Here is a 13,415-nt window from a genome sequence, read left to right on the forward strand (position 1 = left end):
AATGTCCCTATTTCTGGAGCGACTCCTCGACCTAAAACTAAAGGAGGTCAAGATTTCTATTCTAACCAGTCCTTCTTTCTCCCCCCCTTCCTTCCTGCCGTGTCACTGGGTGTTTCTAGGAGTGTTCTCTGGGGATTAGATGTCCTGGGATAGGATTGCAGGTGTCAGGAGCAAAGTCTGGGATGTGGCAAGGGCAGGGATTTCATCAGAGCCCAGAGCTGAGTGGGACTTGTTTGTGTTGTGGGCAGGATTGCTTCCAGCAGCAGCTCCAGTGCCATCCCTGCAGGGACAGGGACAGGGACAAGTTGGAAAGAGGGAATGACTTGGCTGCTGCTCCTTGTGCTTCCAGGGCCTCAACTTGTGACCCAGGTGCTTGTTGCTTCTTGCTGACGTGGGTGAGGTCAGTCTCCTTTAGGGGATGACTAAAACCCTTTTCCATTTGGGATTGGAAAACAGGGATGAGTTGGGCAATTCCCATCCATCTGCTTGTCACCCTTCACGTCATCCCACTGGTCAGGCTCTAGTCATGTCCCTTTTCCTGGGATTTGCTGTGGAACCATTTGTGGTTCTGCTTTAGGAGAAGGTTTTTGTTGGGCACAGATTTGTGGTGTCACATTTGGGGTGTGACTCCCCTCCGAGCCAACAGGGATCTCTTTCTCAGTCACAAACAGCAAATTGCAAATAATTTTAAACTAAAAGAATAAAATTCATGGATTTGGATGCAGGTGGACTTGGGAGGAAAAGGTCTACAAGCATAAAAAGTTTAGAGCTGAACCAAAACATCAAATTACAGCTGTTGTTTTGGGCCATAATTATACTTCTAACACTCTTTTCCTTTTCTTTTTTACTTTATTTTAAATGTCTGTAGTGCATTATTCACCTTCTCCTCAGATTTGTTGTGATTTTTGGAGTGTCAGAAGATCCTATGAAGTCAAACTGTAGATGAGAACCCCACAGTGCTAGGATTTTTGGGCTTATATATCTGAGCTTTCAGCTTTTTTAGGAACACATGGAAGGGCAGAATTTTTTAAGATAAAATTTGTTTTTATTAAGTTATGTAATTGGCCAGGTTTCTGTCTGTTAGATACCTGTGGCCTGGGGTAAAAAAATACAAGATCTAAACCTTTAAAAGTAACTGGCTCTACACTTCAGAATTAGTGGTATTTTTGACTCTCTGATTTAAATATTGTTTTGACTTTTACTTCAGTCACCATGATGTTGCTAAGTGAGATTATGATTTTTTTTTCAGGTTAAGCAGAACCTCAGAAATTAAAAGAGCAGAAAGTAGAGATACTGGATGATGTCTTACATATGTTCAGCCATTCTTACAAGAGTGTTCGGTGAATCCTGAAAAGGAAATGTTCACTAAATTCACCAAGTTGTAGAGATGGAAGATTAACTCTGATTCTCAGTTTTTAATGGACATTTTGCAGAGGAGTTAAAGTAATTTTCTGTGCAATGGGAGCTTCAAATGGTTAATATCTTAATATGATCAATGTGAAATGGTGTTTGATTTCATCCATGCATTTCATCTGTTGCCCTGATAGGTCATGAGTCAATGGCACAGTATAAATTACAATATTTTAACTTTCTTTTGACATAATTATTTTTAAGGAAGCCACATCTTGGCTATATTCACCTAATGTTTTCTAGTGCTTGTATTTTCTTGCACGGTTTGGACTGTAAAGGAAGTGGGGATTTCCCTTTGCTGGTCAAGTGCTTGACTGTTTAACACCTTCCTTCTAAATTTAATCTTTAGTGATAATTTTGCTTTCGGGTTGCAGCTGCTCTTTGTTTGCTGCACTTTGTAGGGAGGCAAAAACATGAAGGACAGGGAATCAGGGATTCACAGAGCCACCAGGAGCCCTTTGGGATCATCCAGTCCCACCAGCACCCCAACACCACCATCATCACCCCTAAATCATATCCCAAAGATGAGTTGCTGAGGCTGGACACTGGATTTGCTTCTCTTTTGGTACAGGCAGTCCAGAAAGTTGCAGGGAGCAACCCTGAAAGGCAGAACTTTTGTGTTCTTATGGCTTTTGTAGAATCCATACACAAAATTCATGTTTGTAATAACCCCTGTCAATTTCTGACTGAGTTATGACACACAGGTGGGGATGTGAGAAAAGGGATGCTCAGGATTAGAGTCACGGAATGGTTTGGGTTGGAAGGGAACTTTAAAGATCAAGTTCCAACAGGCAGGGAAACTTCCACCAGACCAGATTGTTCTGGCCTGGCCTTGGGCACTGCCAGGGATCCAGGGGCAGCCACAGCTTCTCTGGGAATTCCATCCCAGGGCCTCCCCACCCTCCCAGGGAACAATTCCTAATTCCCAATATCCCATCCAACCCTGAGCTCTGTCAGTTTAAAACCCTTCCTGGTGAGAAGTCCCTTGTCCATCCTTCCTGTCCAGCCCCTTTCCCTGAGGATGATTTCTGCCATCATTCCCCATGGAATCTCCCCTATGTGACAACCTCTCAGTGCCACCAAGCTCCAGAATCCACAAATCTGACCACAGTGTTTTCAACCCCTCACCTGCTTAACCTCCCCTTGTCTTTGCAGGAGGAGAGACTTCAGCATGCAAACCTTCATCTGTTCGGCTTGCACCATCGTTTTCATTCCATGCTGCTGGCCTTCAGATGGCTGGACAGATGTCCCATTCGCATCAGCAGTACAGTGACCGGCGGCAGCAGAACATCAGTGACCAGCAGGTCTCGGCCTTATCCTACGCTGAGCAGCTCGAGCAGCCACTCCCACTGACTAACCAGGTATGGCCCGAGGGCTCCTTGGCCATTGGGAGTGCTTGACATGGGGAATTGTGCAATCACTTGGGTTGGAAGGGACCTTAAATAGCATTTTTTTCCACCCCCTGCCATGGCAGGGACACCTTCCACTGTCCCAGGCTGCTCCAACCTGGCCTTGGACACTGCCAGGGATCCAGGGGCAGCCACAGCTTCTCTGGCAATTCCATCCCAGGGCCTCCCCACCCTGCCAGGGAACAATTCCTAATTCCCAAGATCCCATCTCTCCCTGCCTTCCTTCAGCTTCATTCTCCCTGTCCTGTCCCTGCAGCCCTTGTCCCCAGTCCCTCTCCATCTGCATATTATACAACCATAAATTACAGGATCAGGGCATTTATTTTTGTAGGGTTTTCTTTAACTAATTAACTCCTGACTCTACAAGAATGGAGTTAATATATAACTATATACTTAAAGATACTTACATTCTCTCTATATATAGATACACAATAACTTCAAAAACAAGTTTCTGAAGTTGTTGCTAAACTTCTGGAACATACTTACCATGATTATTCTACTTGTAACATTTTTTTTAAATAAAGGGAGAGATTATCCAAGTGGAGAGAGGTAAAATCTCTTTTAAAAATAATTATCTTTTTAAACTTTTGTGCTGTTTGTTAGCATCTGATTGCTTTATTACTTATTCTAATGGACAGTTTTTTAAAGCAGAGTTGCAGGTTGGTGTATTTGGAATATAGAAGTTTGCACAAAAGGTATCTTGCTTGAGTAGGTAGAACTGCTGAAAGACCTCCCCAGCTCAGAGTGCTAGTAGCCACAAGAGCTGCTCTTGCACTGGAGAAGTGGGAATTCTGTTGTTTTTTTAAAAATTCCACAGCTCAGTTGTAGAGACATAAGGACAGATCAGTTCAGAGGTTAAAATCCAGAAGCCTGTTAGTCAGAACTTGAAAATTTGGTGTAGCTTGATGAGGAATGTCTCACTAAAGAGAATGCTGATGGTGTTTTGCTGCTCCCAGAGTCAAGATGTTTTAGGTAGAAAAGTCTCCACGACCATCAAGAGCTACTCTGGTGCTGTAGGAAGACACTTTTGCAGGAATGGGAAAGGATTAGAGAGGATGAGGATGGTGAAGCCAAGTGCCAGGATGTGGGATGCCAGCATTTGGAGATCTCTCATGGCTGGGCAGAGTGAAAGGGAGCTGGCCAAGGGTGGCTTTACTCTCCTGAGAGCCAATCAGTAGGAAGAGGAAATCTGCTCCTGTACAGAAATATTTAGCTCAAGGATCTACAAAGTTACTTTGTGTGACTTTTTTTAGGTTAGAGATCTCTCCACAATGAGGTTGGGCAGTCAGAGTACAGAAGTTGCACTTTAAACCATTCAAGGCACTTCAGAAACAAACTCAAGGAATTTTGGGTTGTATGGACATTATCCATGTGAGGAAATGATCAGCTGGTTGTCTTTGCACCACCAACACATTTTTATAGAATCACTGCTCTTGCCTTTGATGCTGGGCAGCTTCTTGAAGTCTCCTGAGTATTTGCCTTCCCTGCCTTGTTCCTCCCATGAATTCTTGTGTTTCTCCCACCACCCAGAGCCACCAAGAGTTCTCCTCACAGGTTCCTGCTGGGAGTGGAGCTTCTGTGAGCCTCTCTGGGGACTCTGGAAGGCTTTTTGTCTTTGCACTGCACTTCTGATTTTGTCTGCACAGCCAACTCCAGCTGACATCTTCATGCTGGTGATGATGATCATGATCTGCTCTAGATCTGCTCTAGATCTTGGCTCTGTGCTAAACCAATTCCTTGTTCTTTTTCTTGGAGTTGCCCTTTTTCAGCTCTGGTTCATCTTGATTAAAACATAACTTTTATTTAAAAAAAAAAAAAAACTTTGACATTTGTGGCTGAAGGCTTTGTGCTGTTCTCTCCAGATGTGATCTGCAAACATCTGGAGTTTGGTGTCCCATTGATCTCTACATCTTACAGATTCTTTCTTTATGACATTCCTACAGGAATCCTTTTTATTCAAGGTACTGCCTTGAATATGCTGCAATTTGTTTCTCTCTGACCTTGATAAAAGCAGTTGGCTGTTGGAGAAGGTTTGATAATTTGGTCTTAATACAACCATAAAAATAGGAGGAGGAAAAAGGACTTCAGGCAGATACAGAAAGTTTGCTCCTTCAAGGTGGATCCTTCTAATGCAGTTGCTCACATCCAATCAAACAGACAAGGATTGGGGCTAGGAGATGAAATTTCCTGGGATTTCCTAACATCAGCAGCCTGGACCATCAGGACAGCTTGGGTGCTACAGCTTTCCACAGCCTCAAAGTAACTTTTTGGGTGCCCTAAAACCAACCCATTTGGGTCCTCTGAAACTAGTGTATTTGGGTGCCCTAAAATAACCTGTTTGGGTGCCCTAAAAATAACCTGCTTGGATGCCCTAAAAATAACCTGTTTGGGTGCCCTAAAAGTAACTTATTTGGATGCCCTAAAATAACCTGTTTGGGTGCCCTAAAAGTCACCTAATTGGGTGCCCTGAAAGTAAACTGTTAGGATGCCCTAAAAGTCACTTCTTTGGATGCCCTAAAAGTGCCCTGGTTGAGTTGGAGCACCCAGCAGCTGATTGACAGCGAGTTGCAGCCCCTTTGCTCCCGTTCCCCGGTGGGTTGGGCAGCCGGAGGGGTCAGAAAATCGGGATTTTCCCGGTCTGGCGCTGCCGGGATTGCAGGAGGAGCTTTTCCCGAGCTCCAGCCCCCCTCTGCTGGCCGCAGCGCCGCGGTGCTGCTGCTGGGAAATCTCCTCTCCCGCTTAGCCCATCCTTAAAAACTCCCTGAGCTTCAGTAATTACCTGATGGTGTTCCTGCAGGTTATTTTGGTGTCTTTACTGCACACTGACTCCTTTTTCTATGGAGTGTCTGGTTCAGGTTCCTGGGATGGTTTTAATTCAGAAGCACAGAAGGGGAAGGCAGGCCTTGAATGGGGATTTATTGCTTTTATTCCTGCTTGGATTTGGGGTTGTAGTGGCTTGCAGGCCATATTCTGGTATTTTGGGAATCGTTCACAGTTGCAGATTAAAGGTTAGGAAACAATAATGACAATTTGCATTAAACTTATATAAAATATATGTGTTTATATTACAAGTAAGTAATATAAATAATTACATAAAAGTTGCTCTTAAGAGTTTATTTACATAATCTCCTCTTGCACTTCTGGCTTTCTGGCTGTGCTCCCCAAACCCATCACTGACAAGGATCAGAGAATTCTAGGAAGATACTCCAAGACCAGCCAGATTGTTTTGTTTTTCACTTATTTATGAGGTTTTAAATTACAGTTAAAAACTTCCAGCTCTGTCTTTTTAATTTTTTTTTCTCCAGGAGTTGGTTTTAGGGCTTTTGTTTCCCAAAAAGTGCTGGCAGGACAGGGTCCTGCTCTTGGCTGTGGCTGCTGAGCACTTCAGTTTCAGGGAAGTGTGGGAGCTCATGGTGCAGAGTGAACAGAAAAGTTGGAATTTCTGGGATATTTCTCCTTTAGGAGTAACAAATTAATATTTCTCTGTCCACTTTTAACTGGTTACATCTTGTGAGTTCAACGCAGCCTGATGGGAATAGAAGATAAGAGCTTAAAAGTTGTCATGACTTCAAACAAAGTTTCTTTTTGTTTTTTTTGCTGCTCTGTTTATCTCCATCATGAACGCTCAGATTGCCTGGAACTGTTTCCAGTTAATGATAAAAAGATCAGAAAATTGATTTAGCTGATAAAGGAGCTGAGGTGAGATTTTGCTGACAAATTCCAGCAGTTCAGCTTTCATGAAACACCTGGAATGGGAAGATCAGTGTGACTGTTAAACACCTTCTGTATCTGTTTATCTCAAATCTCTCAGCATAATTGGAGGTTTTACTGGCAGATCTTGGCCAGAGATTTTATTGATCACATCAAGTTCATGTTGCAGCACCAGGACTAGTGGATTTAAGGATTAAAATCCTTCATTCAGTTATTCTCACTACCTGATCAACATTATTTGTTTATGATGGTTTAACTTCTGCAGTCTCTGGTCATCAGTGTGACCATGCAGGTCAATTAAACAATTACACTTGGAATTCTTGCTCAAAGTTGCCCTGACATAATCAAATCTTCATTATTTATTCTGTTTGTGAAATGGAACATGTACTATACACAAGCTGAATTCATCTTTTTTTTTTCTCTCTCTTCTTTTAATGAATGTGGATGGTGTTGGGTGTTTTTATCAAAATCTGAATTAAAGCATCTCATAAACAGCTCAGGATTCTCCATAACCAAAACAAAAATAATTTAGAAAGGAGCAATGCCATCTGTTTGGACAAAAAATGTCCATGAAGAGAGAAATTTGTTGCGTTTTCCATCCCCAAAGGCTGGGAGTTCACACACACCTGAGTTAAAAGTCACAGTTGCCATAAAATGTGCTTTGTCACCAGTGTGTTGAGGACACATAAATGGTGCCTTTTTGCATTTTTCCTGACATTTATAATTGCAATTAAAGTAATCTCTTGTCCTCAGACCTGAGATGCAACATCCATTTGATTTCATTTGATTTGTGTTCTGTTTTTAGGGAGATCTGAGCTTGCAGTGTTGCTGTCTGGCCACCAGATAGAGACTGAAGCTTGTGAAATAGGAGTTTTCCTTTTCTTTCCCCCTTTTTTTTCCCTTCTTTTTTTTTTCCCTTTTCTTTGGTGGTTGAGCATCCCTTGAAGCCAAGACTAAAATCAGTGTTACCCCAACAATAAAGGACTGGAGAACATTGCTCTATAAAATGGATAATTACTTTGTTCCATGGTCTGTCATCATCAGAAAAAAAGAATATTTCTGGGAAGGAAAAAAGAATGTTACAAATTTTTCAATATTAAAATGTGAGGAAAAAAATTCAACCCAAAACTTTATGAACCCAGCAGAGCAGAACAGAACCTGTGGAAAAGTTCCTAGAGGTTCAGGTTTGTGCTCAGAAATGTGTGACTGTCAAAAGGAACATTTTTTGAATAAGGGATTGGCTTCAGCAGTAGCCTGCAGAATTTAAATTATTTACAATTAGGGGATGGCAACATTATAATTCTTTTCACCAGGCTGCTTATATCAGAGTAGAAATTAGATTTTTTTTTTTAAGTAAGCAAGCAAATTTGACTTATAAATTAGGAAATAAACGCAAAGTCTTGTCCTACAAACTCCCTTTCCAAATGAGAGCAATTTCTTGTGTGAATAGTTGGTCTGAACTATGGAATTCTTCCACATCGAGACTCTTCCCTCCAAACTCAATTCCCTCCCAATTTCCCATATTCTAATACCTTCTTTCAGTCAGCTCAAGGAATTTGAAGGAAATATTTGGATTTTTAGCAGTGACAGCTGGGTCAGGACTTGCTGAGTGCTGTGGGAGGGAACCAGAAGAGATCCTCTCTAGGTGGAGTTTATTTCACATTTGTTTGCCAGATGAAAGGAAGAAACAAAAAATGTTTTGTACATGGCCAGTAGTTTGTTTAGGAAACTTTCAAACAGTTCCCTGATGTTTACAAAGTGCTTGTACTTGTAATAAAATGGAATTAATGTCTTTTCCCTGCCCACACAGGAGGAGAAGGGGAGTTTGGCTTTCTAGGGTGATCCCTTGGGTTCCTCAGTGCAGGTCCAGTCTCAGAATCACAAATATCATTTCTTCCTGTGAGACCTTTTTTGGGTCACTTCAATATGATTTTTAATTTTTTTTTATTTTGTTATTGAGGGAAAAAAGCTGTTTGAACAGCAACCATTATAAGTTATCCTATAAAAAGATAAAGGAGCAGTTAGACTTTTTCAGCTCATTTATTAGTTCATAATACTGATGGAAAACATACATGGAATGAAGTTTTCCCCAGTGGAATTGCTTAAACTCACCCTGAGGTTTTCTGGCTTAAATTCACCGTGAGTTTTTCTGGCTTAAATTCACCCAGAGATTTTCTGTCTTAAATTCACCCTGAGATTTTCTGTCCTGCACCAGGAGGTGCAGCTGAATGTTGAGAACTAACTGCCTCAGTTCTGCTGCAGCTCCTGTGAATTCCCTTTGGAACTTGTGTGAAGTTGTGCCTTAAATATGGGGACAGTTGATGTGTCAGTGCTGAGATGGAGGAGTGATGGCAGAGCTTTTGTTGTCAGAGGAGGTTTGGATTTAAGCCTGTTGGGTGTAGTGGGAGGAGAGCAGGAATCTTGGAATTTACTCCTTTTTAAAAAATTCTCAATATTTAAAAAGTAACTTAACTGTTACTTTCTTCTTTGTTTCTCCTGTCAGTTTAAACAAACCTATTGCAATGAAATAACTATTTTCTCTGAGGAATATCCCAATTTAATGCAGTAACTATACCACTAAATCCCTAATTTTTGTTCTGATTTCTCTTGCAGAGGCGAATGCCCCAAACTTTTCGTGATCCAGCCACTGCTCCACTGAGGAAACTCTCCGTAGATTTGATCAAAACTTACAAGCATATTAATGAGGTAATGGCTCCAGCTGTCTTTAATATTCACTTCTATCTGAGGAGTTTGCTACAACACATGATTTAAATGTGTTTTCTACAAATAATCTCATCAAGAGATCCAAAAAAATCAGATTTTCTCTTGTTTGAGGTCAGGGTTGTCATGGTCTTGCTTTCTGTCCAGCACACAGGAAATCTTTTATTCTGGGATTTATTTGCTGTTGTTTTATAAACAATTGTTGAGCTTGCAGGATGAGGAAACATGAGTGGCACAAGCACACTTTGAGCTCAATAAAATTTTATTAATGTTTCTAAGGACTTCTAAGGAAAATGCTGAAGTGTTTTTTCCTAATTTATTTATTGTTATTGACAAATGTAAAATATAAAATGGTTATGGTTAATATAGGAAAGCATCACTTAGTTTCAAACTCTTTGGCATATATAGGGAATGTGAAGGGATTTTTGTGGTGATTAATGACTTCCTTGGAATTCTATCCCAGTCTTGTGGAAGATCAAGTGATAATTCTTGTTTCCAGGCTAACTTTGCTGTGTGCACAGTGTGCTGAGATGTTTCTGTTCCTTTTGCACCTGTGAACTCCAGAGATAAACGTTATTACATTTATTAATCTTATTATTTATTCGTTATTAGTGTTAGTCCATTTATTTAGCTCTGCTTTCCCAGTCCTTAAAACATTCCTCAAGACTTTCCTTAGGCATAATGACTTCAAACAGAGCAATAGGAGGAGAAGGTTTCTTGCTTTTCCACTTGCAGAAATTGACTTTAAAACCACAAGATGCTGAACAGAACTTGTTTCTCCTCTTTCTCAAGCTAATATTCTAAGCAGAGCTCTTTAAGAACCTCCTTTTCCCCTCCAGGTTTACTATGCAAAAAAAAAACGGCGGCATCAGCAGGGCCAGGGAGATGATTCCAGTCACAAAAAGGAGAGGAAAGTTTACAATGATGGTTATGATGATGACAACTATGACTACATTGTGAAAAATGGGGAGAAGTGGATGGATCGCTATGAAATCGACTCTTTAATAGGCAAAGGATCCTTTGGACAGGTAATGGCTCAGGATGGGTTTATGGAATTTATGGGAATCACTGTGGGATTGAATTGGAAGTGCTAATGCTGTTTGGTTTTCAAATTAAAACTTTTTTTCTCAGTCCTGTTATCCTGTATTGAATTGGAAGTGCTATTGCTGTTTGGTTTTCAAATTAAAACTCTTTTTTTTCTCAGTCCTGTTATGCTGTTCACACACTCCTATTTTGTGCTGGTTCATGTTACTGGAGCTAGAATTTGAATATATTTGAGGGTGTAGCATTTTACAGTGAGAAATCCTCCACCTTTTGCCATCAGTTCACATTTTTAACTTCAATTTGGGTTTAGTTTGAGTTAGGATTTTAAATTAAAACATTAATTAGTGCTGGAGATGACCTGTTCTAAATGTCATTAGCAGCATTTGTTTTGACTGGTTGCAGCTTTAGCCAAGGCTGGAAGGAGGATGGAGCTTTTATTTTGTTTTAAATTTTTCTCAAATTTTACCAGTCCTTTTTAAGTGTTGGTTTAGATAATCTGATAACTTTATTTGCACGAAAAGTGACATCACTGCAACAAACATCACACAATCAGCTGTAGCTTTATTGTTGTATCAAGGGAAGAAATTGAATTAAAAAGAACAAATTTAGAAAGGTGAAACAGTGAGTTTGGGTGGGTTTTTTTGAAAACTGGAGGGATTTTTTAATTTTTTTTTTTTAAACTGGGATTTTCCTGATGGATTTGGCTTCTCTTGCAGGTTGTAAAGGCTTATGACCGAGTGGAGCAGGAGTGGGTGGCCATCAAAATCATCAAAAACAAGAAGGCTTTCTTAAACCAGGCCCAGATCGAAGTGAGACTGCTGGAGCTGATGAACAAACATGACACTGAGATGAAGTACTACATAGGTATTGAAATAATTACCCTCTATTTGTATTTTATTAGGAATGGTTTTCATCTTGCTGCAGAGCTTAGGCTGCTTTCAGCTGATTTCCAAATCTTGGGATGATATTTGGTGATTCTTGCCAAGCTGGTGATTCTTACCCAAAGAAAAAAAAAGCTGAATTCTCACCCTGCTCATATTGGTTTTTATTATTAAATTTTTATTAAAAGTGTGTTGCTTTTTCTCTGGAATGTTTTTCCTATTCTGGTTTTCTTTCACTTGTGGCAACCTGAAAGTTTGACAATGGCAAGCCCTGCTGGCCTTTGAACAGAGGAATATGATGAATATTGTATTTATTTAATGAAAAAATGGCTTGGATTTGAACTGTTGTGGTTGCTTTCATAAAGTGAGATTGTGCATGATGGAAATAAATACAATTCCTTGGGGATATCGATCAGTTTTATTAATTGAAATAATCAATTGAAGTCACAGCTTGTAAATCACAGCAATGTTATGTATTTTAAATTATTTCCAAAATTAAACATTTCCTCTGTAAATGCAAGGGATTGAGAACTTATTTTGGTAATTTATATTTCACAAGTTTTTGGTAAATGCAGCTTTACTGAGGGGCAGCCAAGGATGTGTAAAATGCCCCTCCTGCATGGCACAAATATCCCATGAATAACAGAGAGCTAGGAGAAAAAAAGCTCTTATTTTACTCAGTTTCCTACACATTGATTAAAGTATTGAAAAGATCTCACAAGTTTTGCAGTTTTACCGAGGTGCACCTGAGAATGGCTAAAATTCCTCTAAGCATGGCAGAAATATTTTGTAACCAACACAGAACTAAAGAAAAACAATGCTGTGTTATTTAGAGGGATTGATACTCCAGTTGCTCTGTTATAACTATCCAGAATTCCCAGTGTAAATTGTCATTATTAATGACATTTTCACTTTTTCCCAGTGCATTTGAAACACTGCTTCATGTTCAGGAACCACCTGTGCTTGGTGGTTTTTACCAGCTTCCTACACATTGATTAAAGTATTTAAAAAATTTCACAAGTTTTGTAGTTTTACTGAGGTGCACCTGAGAATCTCTAAAATTCCTCTAAGCATGGCAGAAATATTTCGTAAATAACACAGAACTAAAGAAAAACGATTTTCTGTTATTTCATTGATACTCCAGTTATTTTGTTATAACTATCCACAATTCCCAGTGTGTATTAATGACATTTTGCCCTTTCCCCAGTGCATTTGAAGCGCCACTTCATGTTCAGGAACCACCTGTGCTTGGTGGTTTTTACCAGCTTCCTACACATTGATTAAAGTATTGAAAAGATTTCACAGATTTTGCAGTTTTACTGAGGTGCACCTCAGAAATGTCTAAAATTCCTCTAAGCATGGCAGAAATATTTTGTAACTAACACACAACTAAAGAAAAACGATTTTCTGTTATTTCATTGATACTCCAGTTATTTTGTTATAACTATCCACAATTCCCAGTGTGTATTAATGACATTTTCCCCTTTACCCAGTGCATTTGAAGCGCCACTTCATGTTCAGGAACCACCTGTGCTTGGTGTTCGAGATGCTGTCCTACAACCTGTACGACCTGCTGAGGAACACCAACTTCCGCGGCGTTTCGCTCAACCTGACGCGCAAATTCGCCCAGCAGATGTGCACAGCCCTGCTCTTCCTGGCCACCCCCGAGCTCAGCATCATTCACTGTGACCTAAAACCGGAGAACATCCTGCTCTGCAACCCCAAAAGGAGCGCCATCAAGATTGTGGATTTTGGCAGTTCGTGTCAGCTTGGCCAGAGGGTGAGTTCTGGGGAGAATCGGTGGGAATTCTGGTGAGGCTGCTGAGAAATGATGTATTTTGAAGTTGTAATACTCATCTAGCTCATTGAATTCAAAAACTTGATTTTAAGTAGAGATCCACAGTCCACAAGATCTTTAAATATGAGTTTCAGTATCCCCGAATTGTCAGGGTTGGAAAAGACCTTTATGCTCATCAAGTCCAACCATGGACCAGCAGCACATTCTCCACTAAACCAAGTCCTCAAGTGCCACATCCACACATTTTTGGAACACTTTCACACTCCACCACTTCCCTTCAATGCCACAGTAGACAAAAATCTACCAGTGATACATTTTCCATGTTTTTTTATTTCTCCTTGGCTGTGTTTTTGTGCCAGGTCAGTGGAGAATGTATGAACACTTGGTTCTAGAAGTCTGCAGTGCTAATTAATAAAATACTCCTTTATTATTCTCTTATTC

General features: G+C 40.3%; 1 protein-coding gene across 3 annotated transcripts in view; it reads left to right on the plus strand.

The window, feature by feature from the left end:
• DYRK1A (dual specificity tyrosine phosphorylation regulated kinase 1A) overlaps positions 1-13,415 on the plus strand; it is a 67,154-nt gene that overhangs the window by 47,244 nt on the left and 6,495 nt on the right. For all 3 annotated transcript variants that reach the window (XM_085080328.1, XM_085080244.1, XM_085080413.1), the window contains 5 exons: positions 2,566-2,771; positions 9,144-9,236; positions 10,091-10,279; positions 11,012-11,159; positions 12,670-12,956. In XM_085080328.1, the coding sequence (XP_084936454.1) occupies positions 2,566-2,771; positions 9,144-9,236; positions 10,091-10,279; positions 11,012-11,159; positions 12,670-12,956 (923 nt within the window). The remainder of the gene's footprint in view (positions 1-2,565; positions 2,772-9,143; positions 9,237-10,090; positions 10,280-11,011; positions 11,160-12,669; positions 12,957-13,415) is intronic.

The sequence above is a fragment of the Lichenostomus cassidix genome, chromosome 1 (assembly GCF_008360975.1).
Source record: "Lichenostomus cassidix isolate B80296 chromosome 1, HeHo_3.0, whole genome shotgun sequence".
Lineage (NCBI taxonomy): Eukaryota > Metazoa > Chordata > Aves > Passeriformes > Meliphagidae > Lichenostomus > Lichenostomus cassidix.